Source organism: Typopeltis vanoorti, chromosome 3 (genome assembly GCF_054136105.1).
Source record: "Typopeltis vanoorti isolate ZY-2024b chromosome 3, IOZ_Tvanoo_1.0, whole genome shotgun sequence".
NCBI classification, from domain to species: domain Eukaryota; kingdom Metazoa; phylum Arthropoda; class Arachnida; order Uropygi; family Thelyphonidae; genus Typopeltis; species Typopeltis vanoorti.
This window is the reverse complement of record NC_143551.1, coordinates 37,579,232-37,604,118: the sequence shown is the minus strand read 5'-3', so window position 1 is coordinate 37,604,118 and position 24,887 is coordinate 37,579,232. Positions and strand designations below refer to the sequence as shown.

The 24,887-nt window shown below is 35.4% G+C and overlaps 1 protein-coding gene across 2 annotated transcripts in view; it reads left to right on the top strand.

Moving 5' to 3' along the window:
• Klp10A (kinesin-like protein 10A) overlaps positions 1-24,887 on the top strand; it is a 469,762-nt gene that overhangs the window by 58,417 nt on the left and 386,458 nt on the right. For both annotated transcript variants that reach the window (XM_090390589.1, XM_090390588.1), the window contains exons 2-3: positions 11,570-11,664; positions 15,109-15,174. In XM_090390589.1, coding sequence (XP_090246715.1) covers positions 11,570-11,664; positions 15,109-15,174 — 161 coding nt within the window. The remainder of the gene's footprint in view (positions 1-11,569; positions 11,665-15,108; positions 15,175-24,887) is intronic.

Genomic DNA, 24,887 nt, shown 5'->3' with positions numbered 1-24,887 from the left:
TTATATATAATATTGAAAAAAAAAATTCAAACAATACAAAAGGAGAAATTATAATTATTATAATTATAATATATAAAAATGAAACATAGGATTCATTTTTATTCACAGCAATAAATGAATATATATAGAGAGAGCATATATATTTTCACAAAACAAATGAAGAAATTATGAAAAAATTAAACCAGGAATCAGTAATAGAAAAAATTAAAATATAACATAAAAGGATGGAATATGTTGAAAGAATGTAAACAGAAAGATTATCAAAACAAGCCTTAAACTACAAACCACTAGGAAAAAGAAAATCAGGATGTCCTCTTAAGAGATTCAATGATGACTTCTAAAGGCCGGAACATGCCACTCTAGGCCTAAATCCTTGACAGGCATGATGATGAATAAAATGTCTTTATATAGCAATAAACATCTCCTCCCCAACAGAGATGATACTATGTAAATACAAGAAATAATAATGTAAACTAAAATAAAAACATCGAAGAAAGTGCCTGTAGCAAATGCAACAAGTCTTTGTATGCAGTGGTTGCTCAGTATAAGGGGAGGTGTGTCCTGATTCCTTGCATTTGTTAAGATGCATGTAATAGGAATTTTTCTGATTTGGCTGAATCCGGATATTTGGTACTTTGCTAAATACCAAAGCAGAGCCGAATATTCTGTGCATTCCTAAATAGAATGCAAAGGCTATAGTATTTCCTTTCCCCTACCTCCATAAATTGAAAAATTTTATAAACTGAAATCCTGTATGATCCTTGTTTGTAGTTCTTGTATCGCCCCTCTTTCTCTTGTTTGCTAGTGTCTGCAAAATTCTTAGTCTGTCTTGGGAAAATGACATTCTTATCTTTACATGTAAAAGTTACTTTCAGCATTGCCATTATCTTTTGAGTTGTATTTACAATCTTTGCTACATGGTCCTTTAACTTCAATTTCCTATTTACTAACACTCCAAGATCCCTAGCCTGATCAGTTTCTTCTAGCATAATCCCACCAATATGATACGACATTGAATATCTAATCATGCCATTTTCCCCATGCCAACAATTCCAACCTATTCAAATTGTTCTGCAGTACTGCATATTAGCTGGATTCCTCATTACCCTATTTCTGAATGCAAACCCTACCTTTCTCTGCATCATCAACAAAAGCTATGTCGCCTGTCAAATCCTCTCCAATATCATTAATGTACAGATTGAATAACAGTGGACCAAGGACTGATGCTTGTGGTACACCATTAGTTACCTTAATTCTTGCAGACTTGCATCTCCCATATACCACATTTTGATATCTGTCAGTCAGCCATCCTCTTATCCACGCTAATATTTTAATTTATTTCCAATCTTATATTCTCCAATTTATACAGTAGTCTTCCATGCTGTATTCTGTCAAAGACCTTAGCAAAATCCAAAAGTATTATGGTGTATCCATTCCTCTTGTCTAGTTCAATGGTAACAGTATAATAGAATGTGAGCAAGTTGCTAAAAAATGACCTTCCCTTAGAACCCATGCTGTTCATTGCAATCTATAGATTATCTGTCAACCTATTTCTGCATGCGAGTCCTAACCATCTTTTCCAAAATCTTCACCACCACTTCTGAGATATTGATTGGTCGATAGTTGGATACATCAGTGTTTGCACCACCCTTGTGCATTGGCATACATTCTTTCAACTCCTTTGGAATCTTCCCTGTTATGAGACCCAAATTATGTAGTCTGGTTAAAGGAATAGCCAGTTCAGCTGACCACTCTTTTAGCATCCATGCTAATACCCCATCAGTCCCTATTGATGACAGACAAACAGATAAAGACATTAACAGACAATGCACAACTGACTCAGGCAACTCATCCATTCATTCAGCACTCTCCAAACAATAAATCTAGTCCTTACATCCTTGCTAACCACACTCTTACCCAACTTCCAGGATAACCTCTCGTTCTTCCCACCACCACCACCAACCAAGTGTGGTAACATTTCCCATTCATCAATCCTATGAAATCCTTTAAGTAACTTAAATGTTTCTATCCTATCCTCCCTTCTTTTTCTCTATTAACCAACTTTTGCAATCCACAAGCCCTCAGTCTATCCTAATAGGGAGTATTCCATCTTGGTGACTCGCATATGGATTCTCTCAACCACTTCATCATCCCCAAGAAACCCAGGTGACCAGACCTGAGTACAGTAATCTAGATGTGGTTGTATGAAGGCTTTATAGATAGGAATGATAACTCTTATCTCTCTCTCTCTCTCTCTCTCTCTCTTGTTAATGTGTTCTTTAATAACCAAGTAATCCTGTGAACTACCTGGATTTCTTTAGCAATATGTCCTCTAAACTTCACCTCTCTGTCTACTAGTAACCTCAGATCTCTACTTCATCAATTTCCTGGAGTACATTTCCCTCAGTGTGGTACACAGCTTGTAATCTTTCCATCCCGAAACACATAACTTTACACTTTACCACATTAAATTGACATCCTTTATGGTTTGCACATGCTCCAGCCTATTTGAATCATCCTGCAGGTAATCAAGGTGAAGCTCTCTGGTTCACCTTGATTACGTGTTACACTATCCAACTTTGCAACATCAGCAAACAACTCAATATATCACTTCAAATCGTTTCCTTTATCTTTTATGTAGAAATTAAACAGCAGTGGACCCAGCACAGAGTCCTGTGATACATCACTAGTCACCTGCATTCTGCTCCTCCTTATACTACTTTTTAGTATCTATCCATCAGCCACCCTTTTATCCATATCACCAATTCCATCTCCATTTGTTGCAGAATGTAAAAGAGTTCCATGTGGTATCCTATCAAACATTTCTGCAAAATTAAGCAGTATTGGAATGTGGCCATTCTCTATCCAACTCAGCTGTCAATCAATTATAAAAAGTTAGTTGTTCATAAAACCATACTGCCCCTCATAGAATATCATATTCTTATCCATCCATTCCTGAATTCTCTTTTTGACCAACTTTTGCAGTACTTTTACCAACACTCCTGAGATACTCATTGATCTATTATTTGCTACCATGAACTTAGATCCTTCTTTATGCAAAGGAATTTTTTTTGCCCTCTTCCACTCTCTTGGGATTTTGCCAGAACTGACACTTAAATTAAACTGTCTAGTCAAAGGCATCACCAGTTCCCCTGCACATTCTCTTGAAATGCAAGCCAATATCCCATCCAATCCCACAGTTGAGTTGGATAAAGTATTTGGATAAAAAATCTGTATTTGCATTCAAATTCTGCAATATATTAAGTACCTCCAGTTCTTCAACATCTGTTCTCACATCAGTCCCTGTTTGCCTCTGTCATAATGTCTTCACTTGAATGATATACCCTTGTAAAATGATCACTCAGTAGCTTAAAAATTTCATTTGCTTCTGTTACCTTGATGTTTATGTATGTTTGTGTTTTTATTTCCAATTGCTATTTATTTCAAAATAAAAGTTTGTACTTTAGAATACCCTCCCCCCGTATTATCCTTAGACCCCCATGTAGTAACTGACTCATCTAGGAGGTCCCTTTTGTCATACAGACAGCTCATCATACTGTACCTTAAATTCTCTGTAGACATCATGCTCTCAGGCAGTGCATTCCAATCATTCAGAACTCTCCATGCAAAAACCTACTTCCTACATCCTCCTTACACAGCTTACAGGGATGATCTCTTGTTCTTTCCCGATCTCCCACCATTTTATGAATAACCTCTTCAATGTTAATACTATAATAACCCCTTACTAACTTGTGCCTGTCTATCATACTATCAATCTTCCTACTATCCACTGGACCCTGCAAATTGCATCATCTCAACCTTTCTTCATATCCAACATTGAAGAGGTTGTGAAATAAAAAAACTACCTTAGTCAATTGCCTCTGGAGCCTTTCCAACATCTCATCTCTTTGAAAACCAGGTGAACAAATCTATTCACAGTAGTCTAATCAAAGCCTTTTACAATGGAACAAAAATCTCCTCACTTCTATAAGTCATTGTCTTCTGCATCATTGCCAGAATTCATTCTGTTGGTGTCGCAGTTTTGGCTTCTAAATTTTAGATCTTTATCCACCATTATCCCAAGATTTCTTATTTCCTCCACCCCAACAGTATCTGTCGGGATACTGAATGAATGAAAATGGGCAGGCAATTTGAGATTTAGCAAGCCAAATTATATTCTTATTGGCTTAACCATAGTGCAATATGATGGTACAACACGACATAATTTCATGACAGCTGAGGCATTGCCTGGTTAAACATGGCCCTATTGTTTTTACCAGGGATCCAGGGCGAACAGCAAAAAGTCAGCTCCTGAACATATCCTATCACACTATCAACAGAGATAAAGGAAGTCTCAATGGGAAAGAAATCAAACAAGCAGAATAATTGGATAAGTACCAGATTGACATAATAGGAGTCACTGAAACAAAGAATTCAAACAGGCAAGGTCTTTTTAAGCAACAAATACAAAATGTGATATTCAGGCTATAACAATCAAATAAAAGAGAGAGTAGCTATACTATTCAACACTAAATGAGGATAATCTTCTTGATTATCTTCATATTTAGTAGTGATATACTAGTGATGTGGGCAAATATCAGAATGGGGATTTAGACAATGAGATTTATTTGTGCCTATGGTCCTGCAAAAACTTCTAAGTAAGCAGTGAAGGAATTGTGTGAGGCATTAGAGAAAAATAATACCGTGAAAAAGGAAAAGTTGGTTATTGTTAGAAATAGCAGAGTAGGACATGATTACCAGATGCAGAAAAGTTTTGGGAAAATTTGGAGAAAAGAGCAAAGTTAATAATAATGGTAAGTACCTGTTAGAATTTTGCTCAGGGCATGGACTAGTTGTTACATATAATGTAATAAATATGTTATATGTAATATAATAATAAATTTAAAATAACATCTGCTTTGATTTAAAACAAATCAAAGTTGAGCAGCTTTTAGATGTAAACTATAGATTAAAATACACAACCATTATTCAAGAAAAAAATGAGAATTTGAAAACAGGAACCAGAATTTGGCGATTCAGTGGCAAATCCTGAAGTAAACATTGATTCAGCCGGAGGTTATCTTTGTAGTTATCTACAAAGGTAGCAAAATCAGAACTCCATAGTTGGACTCAGGAAATTAAAGAGAGAGAGCGAAGGAAAAGAAGAAAACATATTGAAAGTTCTTGGCAAATAAGTCAGCTCGTGCTCTTAGAGAATACAGAGTCAAATGTAAGAAAGTGAAGCAGTGTGTAAAACTAGCTAAATGAAAGTTTTAGGAAGACTTTGGTAAGAACATAGAAAATAAATATCAGGAAGATGACAAAATACCATGGAGGATGTTGAAAAAGCTTAGATAATGCATAAAGAGTACTGTGAAAGGAATCATAGATGGCAAAAGTGACATAAAAACTGGAGATAAAGATTGATAAATACTTCACTGTTATTTATTATATATGTGGATCATATTATGAAGGAAAGCAGTATTGAACCTGATATCAAAATTGGAGATGTTAATCTCGGTCTTTATTTTATGCAGATGATGTTATACTCCTAAATAAATCCATTTTATTTAGGAGTATAACATTCATCTGCAAGGTTCCCTGCAATAAATCCGTCTGCAAGGTTCCCTGAATAAATTGATTAACTGTTGTAATAAATCATCATGCGTATCAAGGATTTAGGCCTAGCATGGCCTGTTCCGGCCTTAGAAGTCATCGTTTAAGAGGATGACCTGGTTTCCTTTTTCCTAATGGCTTGTACTTTAAGGCTTGTTTTGGTAATCTTTCTGTTTTCATTCTTTGACTGTGTTCCATCCATTTATGTTTATATTTTTTAATTTTTTCTATTACTGGTTCTTGGTTTAATTCTTTCATAATATCTTCGTTTCTTTTGTGACCAAATAGGGTGTACTTTGCAGTTTTTCTCATAAACTTCATTTCTGCTGTTGTTAACCTTTGTTTGTCTTTTTGTTTTATTGTCCAGATTTTGCTTCCATACATTAAGACTGGTAGGGCTAATGTATTGTATACTTTTAGCCTGGTTTGTTTTTGAACTAGGTTTGGTTTAAATATAGAGTTAATTGCACCTGTTATTTTTAAATATTTTGCAATTTTTACGTTTATATCTTTTTCATTTTTATATGTGATCATACATCCTAGGTAGTTAAATGAATTCACCTGTTCTAAGATCTTGTTATCTATTACTATTTTAGTTCTTGCTAGATCTTGTCCTTTAAAGGCCATAGTTTTTGATTTTTCTGTTGATATTATCATACCATAATCTTTGGATATCTTATTTAGATCTAAAATAGCTTTCTGTAAGTTATCTTCAGAATTTGTAATTGTTATTTGGTCGTCGGCAAAGAGGAGAGTGTTGTAATAAATTTGATATGAAAATCATCAATAAAAAGACAAAGATAATGAAAATAGGCAGAAACATTGAAAATATCATCTGCATCCTGAATGGAGATCCTATGTAACAATTAAAACAATTCAGCTTACCTAGGCACAATTTTCAGTGAAAATGTAAATTAAATGTGTAAATAGACAACAGAATTATCAAAGCTACTTAAGGTAAGTTAACTGAATAAATGTATATGGAATAAGAGAGAAATCAGTCAAATATTAGCTATATTACAAGACAGTGTTCAAAACAATTTTAACTTATTGATCTGAGAACTGGATTAGAAATAAACCATTTCACCAAAGACTGGAGACCACAGATATGAATGTTGAAGAGAGAGAGAGAGAGACACGCATGAACGCACAGCATTACATCCCATATCCACAACATTTCAACTGAAATTCTACTTCTGCGGTTGAGCTTGAGATTTCAGCACATTGCAGACAATAGAAGACAGCATATCAAACATGTTGTGCAACCACACCATGTGTATCATATATTTTGTGACATTTTGAATTACCCACTACAATATTTTGGCACCGTGTATTGCCCTAGTGGCAGCTTTTAGAACTAATATTGGGTTTTGTGCAAAATAAATTCCATTGCTGTATACATATTATGTTAAATATTAATTCATTTGCTGAGTAGTTATCCCATTACAGCCTTTTGAAATGTGTACTTTAATTATAATCACCCTGTATATCACTAGAGATTACTTTGATACAGATTACTATTACTTTATTATTTATCTGTGTATGGAAAATTTTTTGTTATTTTAGCTACTGCAGAATTAGGTGAATTATTTTAAGATGTCTTAAGAATTCTTTCATAGCTATTAAAATGATTTGTGTAATGATGAAAAAAAAAAGATAGGATTTGTATCCCACATAGTGTATTTAATTGTTACTTCTTAAATACACTCTCCAACTTGAACACACTAAAGTCATACTCGTTATGTTTGGAAACATCAGAATTTGGAATGACTGGTCATCTGTATACAACTGCAGAACCTACCATCTCCTTCATGTGTGTGCAAGTTGGGGTGGGATACTTATCGATTATTATTTCTTTAATATCGTCTGTTGCAATGACAGTAAAACTGCTTCATATTAGTGTTTTATTCCGTACCTTTAACCCTTCTGAAGATGATTTTAGTTAAAACCTACTTTTCATATAAAATTCTCACTAACACTTTTTTTTTTAAACTTCACTTTTACCTTATATATATTTTGTATTTAATTTCAAATGCTTATTTGGTTATCAAATTTAAACAGTTCAGCAGAAGGATCTTCTCATTATAATATAGTTTGACCATTCTTAAATTAACTGATATATACTTATAAATTATTTTCTAAACTACTTTTAAACAGTTAAAAATAATGAATTTTATAATGGTTCGTATTAGTGTTAGAAAAGATATAAAACTGAAAACTTTGGTTATATGAAGCAAAGATAACTGTAAACATATCCCATGTGTATGTGTGTGCATATGTATACATGCATGTATGTCATTTTTTTTTATGTTAATCTCACTCACAACAGATATAGTTAAAGATGCCATGAAATTATATTCTTGCTTTAATCCATGATCCAAGTGTAAGCAAAACTTGTGCATAAACTTTTCTTACACTTGTATAAAAAGTTTAATCCTTTATCCAAGCTGACACTTGGATAAAGGGTTAAGCCAAGATTATAATTTCTTGGCATCTTTAATTTATAGTTTAATATATTTATTTCAAGCCACTTCCAGCTTATTGTAAGCAGGTTAGTGACCCATTCAACTCTACTTGCCTTATTGGTCAAGTAGATTGTGGCATCTGCCAACCTCCATCCAAATAGACTGTAGAGTAGATGATTTTTGTTACCTACTGTGAGATCATTACACTGCTTATTGAAGATCTAAAGTGGCATGAAAAATGTTCTTTGTTTGATATACATTATCTTCAGCTCACCCATGGCACTAATAAGTTTACTTCCCTTATTTAAGTGGGATGACTTTTGGGTGGCATTCAATAATGCTTTTTTCTATGCTGAAATTACTGCTGTATTATTACTCTGAGAAAGGGGAATACTGATATATTGTAGGAAGTTTCCTAGTTGGTTACAAAGTAAAGTTATAAAAGACAAGAAGTTATGTTAAAAAAGTTAGTGCATGAAGTATCTTCATGAATGGACTACTTGCACGTAGTGTCAGTTAGATTTACATCATTTGCCTCTATATTCCATAGCACTATTACCTCCAAGCTTCTGAGGAGTCCAAAGACTCATCACAGGAGGTCACACAATACTGTTCATCATGAGTATTTTATTTGCCTTAACGACATTCAGAGGAGCTGGAGCACTCACCATCCACTTCGATAACACATTCTGTTTTTTGTATGCTGACGATCAAGTTATTTTTGCTGAAAATGAAGGCCAATTACAGAAAAATCTATGCTTATTGAACAAAACAATAGAACAGTATGACATGAAGATCTTAATAAATAAAACAAAATCAGTAGCATTTCAAGGTAAAGAAATTGAAAGATGCAAACTAGTTATCCACAACAAAGTAATAGAACAAGTGAACAAATTTAAATATCTAGGAAATTACTTAAGCTCCAATGGAGAAATCGACATTGCATATAAAAAGCAAAAATTCCTAGCAGTCATTGGAACTTTGAATGGACACTTCAGATGTCTAGAACAACACAAATAAAACTGTATAAAATAATAACCAAACCAATTCTGAAATATAGCAGTGAAACCTGGACTTGGGGAGAACGAGATAAAAGAGAAGTGGAAGCTGTAGAAATGAAGTTCCTAAGACCACCACTCGCAGGCTATAAAAGAATAAACAAGATAAGAAATAAGAAAACAGTTATCCATAATTAACATAACAGATGACATCACAAACTATAGAAAGAACTAGAAAAACCACATAGAAAGAATGAATGAGGACAGATGGCCAAATATTGCCTGGAAATATAAACCAAAGGGACACCGATCAAGAGGAAGACCAAGGACGAGATGGGCAGAAGACTTTTTAAACCCTTGAAAACGTTACAGGCAAACAATTGCCTAATACAGGAAACCAAGAACTGTTTTGCTACTCATATTTTCTCATATCTTCTATATATACAGGGTGGCCATAAAATAACTTTCCCTCTTTGGAGGCATCTGTAGCTAAAACCAATAAACGGAATGAGACCAAATTTTATATTGAGACTTTTGAAGGCATGGGGAGATGATTTCCTTGAAAAAAAAGATTTAGTACCAAAAGTCGCCGATAGGGGAGATTTTGTCGCTCCTGCAGCTGAAAACAAGCAGATAATTACATTAAAGGCAGATAAAATGGAATAATTACATTTCAACAGTGTAAGCAACAGCCCCTTCACTCATTCCAGCTGGATATGTGGCACGTTACAATGATAATAATAATAATTAAACTAAAACAAGAGACACAGAAATTAATGTAGTGATTGAACTCACAGAAAATAATGTTTTATTCATCAGAATCAGGGTCCCCTGGACCACATACACGATTTTCAATGTGCTGACCTTTCTTGTGTACAACAAATTGCATCCGAATGTGCAACGACTGAACTTATACGGATAGAAGTGAAGCATTTTCCGTAAGATTTTCCAGACTGTACCATAAGCCATATCAAGTTTGCGAGAGCTTGGACCAGTGCTGGTCCCTGTGTCGTCGAACACCGCAGTAGTAACGTCTGTTACTGTCTCTTCTTGCACTGCTTTCTGTCCTCTGTCAGGTCTAACTCCTAGTAATCCAGTTTCTTCAAACTTCTTAATCATAGCTCTCAGTGCTACAGCTGACATAGGACCTGTACGCAGGTGATGAAGCCTTCTAAATTCCCAAAGGGCCGCTATGGCATTGCACTGTTTAAGGTAAAACAACTTAACAAGTAAAGCACACTGAGGCAAGGTAGGATGCATATTGAGCACAATTCGTCAGTCATTCGAAAAATTGTCTGAATGTTCCCAATCCCTTTTTAAATGGAATTGGTGGTGCTGCCCTCACGTACACACAGTAAAAGTTGCATAATCCTTTTTACCTGCGTTTATTGCAAATATTTGACTGCTTTCGGCTCCACCACCAAAATTTTCCCTATCGGCGACTTTTTGTACTAAATCTTTTTTTCACAGAATTCATCTCCCTATGCCTTCAAAAATCTCAATATAAAATGTGGTCTCATTCTGTGTATTAGTTTTAGCTACAGATACCTCTAAAGAGGGAAAGTTAATTAATGGCCATTGTGTGTGTGTGTGTGTGTGTGTGTGTGTGTGTGTGTGTTAGGGTTACGAAGTAATTTTATAAACTTGGTTATTTTACTCCTAATCCCAAGTAAGCAAACAGTTAAGTTTTCCCCTGAACATAGTTCAAGTCAAAAGGTAGTGCAACACTAGGGAAACTCTCATTGTAAAGGTGGGTAAAGCTCTGATCACTATTCTTAGTATTTTCCATAATGTAAAACATTTACATTATGGGAATAGAAATTATGGATCAGAGCTTTACCCACCTTTACAATGAGTTTCGCTGGTGTTGCACCACCTTTTGACTTGAACTACGTTCAGGTGCAAACTTAACTGTCTGCTTACTTGGGATTAGGAGTAAAGTAATCAAGTTTTTAAAATTACTTGGTAACCCTAATATACATAACCCAAGGTAAAAAAACTTATATAACTATGGAAAAACTTTCCATAGAAAGTTTTTTCTGCTTTTATTGTTTGTATGTGGAAATATGACTTGTACATTGATTTAAACTTTGTATCATCTTGAGCCCATTCCCACTGATGAGGCTTTCTGCAATAGTCGAAACTAGTCTGCTTAATGACTTAGTCCAGTAATGCATAGCAATATACACATCAAGAAGGAAGTGTGCCCTACATTATTGGATACTGGATCCTAACTAGCCAGCCCAGTCATGAAGATGCTTTGCATGAAAAATTGCTTGTTTTTGCTTGGATGAAAATAAGAATATAATTTCTTGTCTATTATAATTTGACTAGCAAATATTGATAAATCAGTATTTCATTTAATCATTGCCAAGTTAAAGCCATTTTATGTTTTTTTCAGTAATTCCATATGTTTCTATGTTGAATTTGAAATCATGTGTTTTTTAACTTCAAAACTTAAATGTTTATGTTCTCTAATTTACATTTTAGGCCGTATCCATTCAGCTGTTATTAGTGGAATAAATTTAGATAATAGAAGTGTTACTGTTGAATGGTTCGAAAAAGGAGAAACAAAAGGAAAAGAGGTAAGTGTAATGAAAAATTGATTTTATGCATGCTGAAGGTCAAGAAAAAGATTCATATAATGTTACCTCATTCAGAATTAAATTACTTCGGATTCTTGCTGTACTTTTAAGAAAACCAAAATATAAACTTATTTGGAATGCAACATTTTTATTCTTGATGCACTGTAATTAGTATGTTGATTGCACATGAAGATTCAGTTCTTATATTAAGACAAATTTGACTCCAACTTTACAATCTTTGATGAATTTGTTCTGCAGCAATTTTTTTACCTATAGGGATCATGAACCAAACAATCTTACTGATTGATACATTTCATCATTTCTAAATATTCTGAAAAAAATTTTTTTTTGAAATTCTACTTTACTGATAGAACACTTCAAATTTAAAATAGGTATGTATATGAAAGGTGGAAGCTTAAGTTGGGTAATTTGGTGATCCACATCCAATAAATATACCATTTGACAGCTTTTATAAAAGATTTTTTTTTTTTTTTTTTTTTTGTCACTATATTATTCAAGTGCAAGTTTTCAGCAGATGCAAATTATGATTTAATCAGTTGTATTGAAAAAGTTCAGAAAATTCCAGACTTTTGTATTCCTAGTATCTACATGATATATTTGAATGGATTTGCCATCCTGGTGTAAATGTAAAACATTTACACTAGAATGGCAAAGTGAGTTAGCTGGTTTCATATGGAGGTGGCAGGGCTTTCCTTCCTGGAAACTCGAGTTTTTCATCCCATAAAAAGAGTCAAACCAGCCTGAAGAACAAATGCAGTTAACATACATAATACACTGGCCTCATAACCTGAATTGCTTTGGCCATTAATCCAAAAAATCAAATTGCAAAATCAACTAAAACATGCACTTAACACGCATAACATACTAGCCTCATAATATGCTGGCAAACCAACTAAGGGTATGATCGTTACTTGTTTTCAAGAAACTGAGGATTATTCCTTCGTTATCAAGATTCCTTAACTAATCTGAATAACTTTCTGTAACAAATTTGTCGTAAAAATTAGCAATAAACAGACCAAAACTACTAAAATAGTAGGAACATCAAAAATATGAACTATGTCCTGAATGGAGGACCTTGAAAACAAGTGAAATATTTCAGTTTATTAGGTACTTTGTGTGTGTGTGTGTGTGAGAGAAGATGAAATGTATGGAAATAATAGATGCAGCACAATAAGCAAAACTGTGTTGTAAGGAGTAATTGAATAACTTTATATATAATACAAGAGTATTTAGCCAAAGCATTAAACTAGATATATATAGTTGACCCTTGAACAACACAGGGGTTAAAGGCATTGACCTCCCCTGCATTGTTTGAAAATCCGTGTATAACTTTTGGCTTCCCCAAAACTTAACTATTAATACCCTACTGTTGACCAGAAGCCTTACCAATAAACTTACATAAACAGTCAATGAACACATATTTTGTATGTTATATGTATTATATACTGTATTCTTACAATAAAGTAAGTTAGAGAAAAGAAAATCTTATTAAGAAAATCAAAAGGAAGAGAAAATACATTTACAGTACTATATTTGTACAGTACTATAATTGATAACATATATTTTATGATTTTACTGAATTATTTTATGCACTGTAGATGTTTTACGTATTGCTAACACTAGACATCAAAAATGAAAAGATAACGTGAAAAAGAAATTCATGTTTATTTACAAGTATAACGATTCATGCATTGATAACGAAGAAGCAGTAATATGTTTGCTTCATGATAGCCTAGCCTATACACTAATAAATGAGTCATTATAAAATGTTAATTTAATTAATTATAATAAAATAAACTAATTAACAGTTAATTTTATGCAGTGATGATTTAATTCTGCATCTTTACATTTGTTTACATTTCTCTCGACTGTAAATGACGCATGTACGGTCTGTAAGTATTTCTGTGCATTAAAGTTATGATAAATCTTAACTTTTTATAATAGACTGTGTATATTTTATTATAGTAAATGATAAAATAAACTAGTATCTATATATATTTTATGAATTCATGACATACCTCGCTTTTTCTTAATTTTTTCGATATTTCTAGACTATGCGGTTCATCTGCAAGTTATGCCAAAATCCATTGCCTCCTCAGTTTCTTGTTGCATAAACCCGCTAATATAATATGCTGCTGGAAATCGTGCTGAAGTGCATAACTTTTCTGAATGCTGCTGCAGATTCCAAAAACAGTCTTTCCTTTCTAAATTTAGTATGGTGGATCATGATAGTTTTCTTCCAGGAGATCCTGTAGGTTGTACCAATACATGGTTTGCAAGGCCAGATTAACCATAGTCGTGATTGCAGATGTACAATTTGTGTTCTTTTAAATGGATGGTCGTTGATCTGCCTGTCTGTCCGAAGTAATCCAACTTGCAGGAACAGGATACTTTATAAACTCCAGTCACTGAGAGAGGAGAGAACTGATCTTTGGTAGAATGGATAAGGGTAGCAAGTTTCTGGCATGGCTTAAAAGCTGTTTAGAAATATTACTTTTTTAAAGACCAGGCTATTTTTTTCTGATGTGCCATAGATGTAGGGGTGATGATGGCATTTCTGAAATCCTTCTGAAGCGATGCGGGGGGACCTGATTATTTTTTTAATTCTGTAATCACTGTAGTCATTTGGAAAAGAAGGTGTTGTGCATGTGGTTGAGTTCGGTAGAAAGAGAGGTTCCACTGGAACAAAGATTATAGACTTTATTGGTTAGTTTTGATAATGCCCAAGAATCCAGTTTATGATAGAAAAGGAAAATAACAATAGTTTACCCTTCTTAAGACACCTTAGTAACATGCCTTCCTAATTGTAACCTTTCCTTCACTGTATATAGAAAACCCACTCACACAGGCAGATCCATTCACAAACTTTCTCACCACCACCACCCCTTGCAACAATATGGCATTATTAAAACTCTAACGAATGCAGACTATAATCTTTGTTCCAGAATCTCCCTTTCAACCAAACTCAACCATATGTATATCTTCCTTTCCAATGGCTACAGTGATTACAGATACTTTAAAAAAAATAATCAAGTCCTCCTCCCCTCCCCCCTTGGCCATCGCTTTCAAAATATGGCCCATAAATTACTATTCATAAGATTTTTGCTCTCTGTAAATGTTTTACAGAGTTGATAGGTATCGCTACTACTTATTAGTGCAATATCTGTTTGACAAGTATGATTTTTCAGTGTTTTAGAATTTTGTGTGTGCAGAGAGGAGGAATGGCTATCTCTATATATTTTATTTCTGAATCTGGGAAAACTGCAAGTGTGGAAAAGAATTCTCAGCTGATACAGTTTTATGTATGTGAAACTAGTATTCAAGATATTGCTAATTTTTAAGGATCCTTCATGTTAACTGAAATTGTAATTTCACATAATGGATTTTTTATTTCTATTTATTTATTTATTTTTATTTATCCAGATAGAATTTGATGTTGTATATGGCTTAAATCCTGACCTAGGCCACTGTCCACCCACGTCTCGAAGGGTAAGGCATTGTTTTGTTTTATAATTAGTAAATCCAAATTTTAAAAATGTAAGATTTTAACATTTATTTCACGTGCCACTTAAGTATGCTTAAGTATTTTCCTTTTTAGTGCACTATTGTTGTGTCCCAATTTACGATTTCTACTCTAATCTTACAAATTCCTTTTATCTATATTCTTCTAACTTCTATGCCCAAGATTTTACCAAAACTTATACCAATATCTAAGTTATTGCTCCCCGTAGTACCCCTAATATTTGTATTTATACTGCGCCTTTTGGGATATTTAGTTTAGGATATTACGTACATAAACAAGGAGAAAGAACTCAAATATATCTGAAAGTGTAACTATTGCAGTCGTGACACTTAACTCAATTCTCAACTTAAATTTTCCGCGTGACTAAGTACAATATTTTCAAGTGGTTATCAACTGCACCATTTATGTTGTCATGAATAGGGAGAAAGTCAATCTCGAATATATCTCTTAGTATTTGAATATTATTGCAGTCGTGACTCTTAATCTCTTTCCTCAACATTAAATTTCCCGCGTGATTAGGTACGATGATTTTAAGCGGTGCATTGGATTAGCAACATCAGACAACTCTTTTATCATTGAACAAAAGGTTTATTAAGTTTCTAAACATGGTACAATTCAAATACTAAACTAAAATACTTATAGACTAACATTAAATCATTACAAGCAATATGGCTATTTGTGACTATGCCGCCATACACATTAATTCATAAATTCACCTGATGTGAACAAATTAGATCAATTCACACTATCTGATTTTTCATACTGAAGTAGATTAACAAATTATTCACTGCTAACACATACTTGTGACATTTCAATTATTTTATACATTACATTAGGCATTCAATTCTTAGGATACGTAATTACTTAATTCACACTATTCCGTTATACCGTTATTTGCACCAACACACAATTATGTCATTTAAATATCTTGTGCAATATAATAGACATGCAAAAATACCTTAGGATTCTTAATCATTCACAAATCTTTAACACTAGTCAATCTACACATAACACATTCTATCAATATACTAAAGTCCTAGTATAACTTCAACAGTTCTGTATTGGAATCACGATACTTTTCACAGACAAATTTCTAGCTAACATAGGTTATGATTTACAGTACCTTTCTTGAGCTCTTCGTATGGGCCTTTATTCTTTTCCAAACGAACCTCTGGTATAACTTCTCGTAACTCTGGAATACTTTAACACACACATATTTGCTCTACTATCAGCAACGAGGACATCGATCTCTTTACAGCTTTCTGCTTTGCGTAGTTATCACCAGCGTCGAAACAAAGAAGATCCCTCCTTTCCTAGGACTCTATGGCAATTTTTCCTTTGCTTCCTACTCGGGAAAACGGGAATCGAAATCCCGCTCACTTTCGCTTCCATGTTGTGACGAGGAGATATCACCCCTGTCGCCACTCAGGAAAACCCCGTGAACTCCACCAGAACCAAAACCAAACTCCAAGGCCAAAAGCGACTATCCAAAAAGAGCCCCCCACAGGGGGTTACCAACCCTTTTATAGCTGCCCACCTAACGGCACCTTTTCTTACTTCCTTTCTCCTCCTTCTACTTGATTTTTAATCATCGACCAATTAGGGTGGTGTTTTCTCGCCAAACGTCGTTTGATCGGCAAGCCCGTTCTCAATGTTTCAATCCGGGGATCGACCCTAAGCGATAGCTTTGCTTTTCTTGTGCTAGCCTGACTTAATCCCCTTTCAAACTTTTTCTATGAATTCTACTTAATAACTTAATCTCTCACATAACGTATTTTATGACTCACCCCTTTCTACTTATTTACTTAACTCTCATTTTTAATCGTATTACAATATTAATCTATACTTTCCTTTGTTAGCTACTTATTTAGTTAGAATTCCTTATTTTAAGTCATATTACAATATTAATACATTCCTTCCTTTATCAGCTACTTTAACAACAACCCTTACGTTTTATACATATTACTGGATGCAAGAAATTTTCCATTAAATAATTCATTTTTTTATGCAGTGGTTTTTATTTATGATATTTATTCTTCATGTTACACCATGATGGCTGAGAATACTATATTCCTAAGATATCAGGTGTAACAAAGGTCCTCCCTTTAAACAAAAAAATTTCTTTAAGAGAAATTCTTTTTTTACGAAGTGTTTTCCACTCCTTCTCCTCTCATCCCCACAGGAACTTGCTGCTTGTTAAAAAAAAAATACCTTGTGAAGTGTATGCACCGAGCTCTGCTATGTGCTTTATTCTGACTGTATCCCTCTCCTTTTGATTTCCTTCTCATACCTAACCCATTTGTTGAGATTTTTTTGTCAGATATCCATCTTTCAGAGGCATGCATCCTTAAAGGATAAACTCCGTTCCTGTGGTCTACTTTACCATTTCGTCGGGGCCTAAGGTTGTATCGGGTTTGGTCTAGTATTCTGTCTTCACTCTGATCCCTATAGACCCCATTATCCGTTCTTGAAAGCATTTGCTTGTTTGCTATGCTTTCCCCTATGCATTGCTCAAACTGATTGAACCTGGAGAACTGCCGATCTGAGCCTGGCATTTCCCTCTCTCCTTGATAATCAGTACTTCTCTCTTCCTGAGGGGGGCATTCACATTGCAGTTTCCTCCTTGACGAGGACTGTTGTCCCCTCTTGTAGCCCCTCTATTTCTACATACACTCTCCATTGAATCTCCTAGGCACACCAACCTTTTTGACCTTGTCCTATAAAGTTTTAATCTATCAGAATGTACTACCCAAGATTTCCCTTGATCTTTTCTCTCTTATTTTAAATGTCACTGGGGACAATTTTTCTTGAATTTCATATGGTCCGGCCGTGCTCCTTCCAAACTTCCCCCCTTTTTTATTAACGGAATTCTGTTCCAACAAGATGAGATCGCCGGGATTCAGATCCTTGTATCTCCTCAATTTGTTGGCATAATTTCTTGCTTTTTGTGAGCAAGCTTCACTGGATTCGTACACCATCTCATACACAATTCTATTATCAGTGATCAGGCTATTGAGATAATCATCAATATCTGGAAACCCCGAATTCACATGGGAATTCCTGAAATCAGCTGGGAATGTTGGCTCAAAACCATAGAGGATAACTGCGGGGGCCTCTCTGATGGCGGTATGTAGGGCGGTTCTGCACGCGAATAACGTGTGAGGCAGAAAGGTATCCCAATTCGAGATCTGGAGGTCGGATATCTTTGACAAGGTAAGCTTTAAAGTCCTGTTCAATCTTTCCACCATTCCATTGCCTTGAGGATGATAAGGAGTAGTGAACAATTTCTTTACTCTTAATAACTTACACAACTGTAACATAACTTCAGCTGTGAAGTTGGAGCCTTTGTCAGAGAGAAGCGTCTGGGGTGTCCCATATCTAGAAATTATCAGCTTGAAAAATTTATAAGCTACTGTCTGGGCAGATTGATTTTTAATTGCTACAGCCTCTGGATATTGTGAGAACATGTCTATGACCACTAAAATGTACCTATTTCCTTTCTTGGTGATAGGTAGGGGGCCCACGACATCCATGGCTATAGCCTGAAAAGGACGCATGGGGTTAGGGAAGGACTGGAGAGGAGCCTTACCTACAATGCTGGACTTCTGTTGACACAAATGACAAGAAGTTACATACGATTCTACATCTCCCTTCATCCCCTTCCATATATAACGATCACAAACTCGGTTCCACGTTCTATGTATTCCTTGATGACCTGCCAGATCAGAGTCATGAAAGGTGAACATTACTCATGGGATCATTTTTTCTGGAACCACGATTTTGTCCTTCCATCTTCCTGTGATGCTTTGCTTAGACAATAAGACACCATTCGGATCAATGTATAGTGTGTGATTGAAGGAATCTTTAATATGGGACTTCTCTCCTCTCAAAACTTTCTCATAAATCTCCCCCCATACTGGATCCTTCCTTTGCTCTTCGATTATGCGAGACTTATCCCATACTTGTTGTTCTAAAGAATTGATTTCCACTTTTCCTCTCCCTTTTTCTCTGTATATAGGGAAAATCACCTCTTCACTAGGAATGACATCACTATCATGTGCGACATCCAGAGATCTGGATAGATAGTCAGCGACCACGTTCGCTGAGCCAGGGATGTATTTTATTTCCAAGTCAAATTCTTGCATCTCCAGAGCCCACCTAATGATTCTCTGATTTTTGTCCTTCATTGAGGATATAAACGACAATGGTTTGTGATCAGAACGCAAGATAAGATGTTGTCCTAATAACATATACCTGAACTTTCTTAATGCATAAACAATGGCAAGGGCTTCCTTTTCTATTACTGAGTAATTTATCTCGGAAGATGAAAGTTTCCTACTGATAAAGGCAATCGGTCTAAACCCCTCTTCCTCTTTCTGCTCTACAACGGAGGCGATTATATCGTTGGAAGCATCAGCGGAGAGATAAAAATCCCTACCCAGTTTGGGATAGGTCAGAACAGGTGACTTAGTTAGAGCCAGGTTTAAGCGTTGATGAGCAATCTGCTGTTCGTTTCCCCACTCGAATTTTCTTCCCTTCTTTGTGAGTCTGACTATAGGTTCCACTAGTTTGGAGCATTCGGGAATGAACTTCCTATAAAAGTTGATCATTCCCAAATACCTCCTAACTTGCCTTACAGTTGAGGGAGTTCTTGCCTTCAATATTGCAGTCACATTTTCCTCTGTGGGTGTTATACCGTGTTCATTTACCACGTGACCTAAATACTCTACCTCCTTGAGAAAAAATTTGCATTTGGAACACTTTAGGGATAACTGAGCTCTGTTAAGTCTTTCCATGACCCCTATTAATAGTCTCTTATGCTCCTTAACGCAAGGTGAGTAAACCAGAAGATCATCCTGGAAACAGATAACCCCTTCTCCCAACATATCAGATAGCACAGAATTCATCAGGCTCTGAAAACTCATGGCTGAGTTCCTGGCTCCCTGAGGTAGTCGACACAGCTGATACTTCTGCCATCTTGTGGTGAAGGCAAAGTATTTTCTGTCCTCCTCCCTCAAAGGAATTTGGAAATAGCCAGAGTTCCTAGTTTGGAGAAGTACTTAGCTCCCTCCAGGCCAATCAATAAGTCCTCAATCTTGCACACGTGAAAATCTATGGGTATAGTGACCTTATTGATTTCTCTCAGGTCCAGTACAAATCTTAACCCACAATTAGGCTTTTCTACTAAAATAAATGGGCTATTCCATCTAGAATTTGACTTTTCAATAATTCCAGCTTTCTCGTATTCTAAGAGTAATTTCTTGAGTGTGTCCATGTGCTTTAGTGGGGTCTGATATTGTTTCACATATATGGGCACATCAGAATTGATTTTAACAGCATGTTGAACCAGGTTAGTACAAGAAAGCGAGCTGATCTCTGTGAGCACTTTTGGATACTTGTGGAATACAGACTCAAAGAACTCCATCATGTGTATCCTTTCCTGCTCAGAACTTAAGTTCTTAATGCTATCTTGGATCAGCTTATTCCTCCACATGCTAGACCCCCTTTCCCAATCCTTCAATTCAACCTTCAAGGCCTTGCTCTTCCCTACATGATCTTGCATTCTGCGCTGTGGTGTACACTCTTTTCCACATAGGGATAGTGTTCCATTTGCAAAATCACACATAAAGTTATAATTTTCTAAAAAATCAATACCCAGTATGACTTGGTTGCTAGTGTCTGCAACCTTGGGTAAGACTAGCATCTCATGAGTGACAGTAATAAGGAAGCAAGGAATGAAAATCCTGGCCTTCACTTTCAAGACTGAGGAAAGCTCAACTTTTGCAATTCCCATGATCTTAATAGGTTGACTTAGTTTAATAAAACTATTAGAGGTTTCATCCTGAAATGCCTCAACCAAATTTTCTGGGATTACCAATATGTGAGCCCCAGTATCAAACATGAATTTGCAGGATATACCCTCAATCAAACCTTCTACCAAAGGCAGGGGCACTTTCCCTTTCACTTCTGCTAAAGACACAGTTTGCATTCTTAATTCTTCTCCCTTTACTGAATCATCTTTCTCAATTGAACTACCGACAATCGCAACTATACTTCTCTCATTCTTAGTTGACCTAGAATGCCCCAAGCTCTTTAACTCGCCCTTTGACTCCTTTCGTAGTTGTTCCCTCAGAGAAGAGGCTTGCTCCATTTCATCCAAAATTCTCTCTCTTTTTCTGGCCAGGCTAAAACACGAGTCTAGATCCTGGGCTCCTTTCTTAAATATTACTTCTCTTAATCGATCACATAATCTGATTCTGAACTGTTGAAAGGTTAACCATTTCATGTGGGCCTCTTCCTCTGGGAACGAGAACCTCATGGATTGTGATATAGACATAATTCTGTTCCGAAAATTAGACACACTCTCTCCCTCCTCTTGTATGCAACTATACAGCTCCTTCAATACCCGGGAACTCCCTTTTTTCTTAGCAAATTCTGAGACCAATATGTGTTTGAATTGATAATCTAAAGCTTCCCTTAACAAAGGAGAGTGATCTATGAACGCTTTGGCCTTTCCCACCAGTTTGCTTCGGAGCAAGACTAGCAACTGAAAATCAGTCCATCCTCCAACTCTTCTAAGCTCTTCTATGTAACAAAAAAATTTTTAGGACATCATCAGTCTCCTCGCCCGAAAATTGTGGGAACACTTGCTGTGGATTAATATAACGAAAAAATTCGCTGTTGTCCATGTTTAAACTGCTGGAGGGTTCGTCATACTTGCATCCCATTTACACTAGTTAACACTCTAAAATTTTCAACAAAACTTAACAAAATTACCTCTCAGTTGTCTGATCTGCTACCAAAACCTACTTATTGTAATTAAGATTTTATTAGCTAAAGTACATCCTGTCGACTGCGCCATTTATGTTGTGTCCCAATTTACGATTTCTACTCTAATCTTACAAATTCCTTTTATCTATATTCTTCTAACTTCTATGCCCAAGATTTTACCAAAACTTATACCAATATCTAAGTTATTGCTCCCCGTAGTACCCCTAATATTTGTATTTATACTGCGCCTTTTGGGATATTTAGTTTAGGATATTACATACATAAACAAGGAGAAAGAACTCAAATATATCTGAAAGTGTAACTATTGCAGTCGTGACACTTAACTCAATTCTCAACTTAAATTTTCCGCGTGACTAAGTACAATATTTTCAAGTGGTTATCAACTGCACCATTTATGTTGTCATGAATAGGGAGAAAGTCAATCTCGAATATATCTCTTAGTATTTGAATATTATTGCAGTCGTGACTCTTAATCTCTTTCCTCAACATTAAATTTCCCGCGTGATTAGGTACGATGATTTTAAGCGGTGCATTGGATTAGCAACATCAGACAACTCTTTTATCATTGAACAAAAGGTTTATTAAGTTTCTAAACATGGTACAATTCAAATACTAAACTAAAATACTTATAGACTAACATTAAATCATTACAAGCAATATGGCTATTTGTGACTATGCCGCCATACACATTAATTCATAAATTCACCTGATGTGAACAAATTAGATCAATTCACACTATCTGATTTTTCATACTGAAGTAGATTAACAAATTATTCACTGCTAACACATACTTGTGACATTTCAATTATTTTATACATTACATTAGGCATTCAATTCTTAGGATACGTAATTACTTAATTCACACTATTCCGTTATACCGTTATTTGCACCAACACACAATTATGTCATTTAAATATCTTGTGCAATATAATAGACATGCAAAAATACCTTAGGACTCTTAATCATTCACAAATCTTTAACACTAGTCAATCTACACATAACACATTCTATCATATACTAAAGTCCTAGTATAACTTCAACAGTTCTGTATTGGAATCACGATACTTTTCACAGACAAATTTCTAGCTAACATAGGTTATGATTTACAGTACCTTTCTTGAGCTCTTCGTATGAGCCTTTATTCTTTTCCAAACGAACCTCTGGTATAACTTCTCGTAACTCTAGAATACTTTAACACACATATATTTGCTCTACTATCAGCAACGAGGACATCGATCTCTTTACAGCTTTCTGCTTTGCGTAGTTATCAGTAGCGTCTAAACGAAGAAGATCCCTCTTTTCCTAGGACTATGGCAATTTTTCCTTTGCTTCCTACTCGGGAAAACGGGAATCGAAATCCCGCTCACTTTCGCTTCCGTGTTGTGACGAGGAGATATCACCCCTGTCGCCACTCAGGAAAACCCCCGTGAACTCCACCGGAACCAAAACCAAACTCCAAGGCCAAAAGCGACTATCCAAAAAGAGTCCCCCCCAGGGGGTTACCAACCCTTTTATAGCTGCCCACCTAACGGCACCTTTTCTTACTTCCTTTCTCCTCCTTCTACTTGATTTTTAATCATCGACCAATTAGGGTGGTGTTTTCTCGCCAAACGTCATTTGATCGGCAAGCCCGTTCTCAATGTTTCAATCCGGGGATCGACCCTAAGCGATAGCTTTGCTTTTCTTGTGCTAGCCTGACTTAATCCCCTTTCAAACTTTTTCTATGAATTCTACTTAATAACTTAATCTCTCACATAACGTATTTTATGACTCACCCCTTTCTACTTATTTACTTAACTCTCTCATTTTTAATCGTATTACAATATTAATCTATACTTTCCTTTGTTAGCTACTTATTTAGTTAGAATTCCTTATTTTAAGTCATATTACAATATTAATACATTCCTTCCTTTATCAGCTACTTTTACAACAACCCTTACGTTTTATATACATATTACTGGATGCAAGAAATTTTCCATTAAATAATTCATTTTTTTATGCAGGGTTTTAATTTATGATATTTATTCTTCATGTTACACCATGATGGCTGAGAATACTATATTCCTAAGATATCAGGTGTAACAATATATATCAATGTTATAGATCTCTTTCATATTGCAGGATATCACATGGCATATTCTGAAACACAGACACACACACACACACACACACACACACATATATATATATATATATATATATATATATATATATATATATATATATATAAAGTTTTTTTACCTTGGGTGTACTATATGTTAAAGATACCAAGAAATTTTATATACTTGGTTTTAATCCTTTTTTTCCCCAAGCAAGCAACCAAGTTTGCACCTGTCAAAGGTCTGAGGCAACTCATGGTAAAAGTGGAATAAGCTCTGATCCCTTGCCTAAGTATCCCATAATACAAAGCACATATCCTTACGGCTATGTATTATGGGAAGGGTCACTACCTAGACTGGTTTTGACCTTTATTGAGGTGCTGTTTAAGTAAAGACCTCTCTAAAAATTAGGCGGTTCCCCCAGACCACTTCCTACGAGTGACCGAAGGACCGTCCAACTCAGCGGTGGCTCCACTCAGTGACAGACTCACCCCACCACCAAGCAGAGCCATAATCTTAGCGGTGGCTCCACTCAGAGACAGGTAAAACCTACCCCGAGCAGAGCCTCTCTCACATCTCAGGGAAAGCATTCACTTCTGCACAAAAGCACATCAGTGGGAGCCAGACCTAGAGATGGTGATACCAAGGTTGAAGTAATGCAGAACTTGTATTTATCTATACGAGTTGCCACAAGGTGCTTTGACCTTATTAAATAAAAATCTCAAGATGAGAGAAAGATGTAGAAAGTTTTTTTTACTTTGGGTGTACTGTACATTAGAGATACCAAG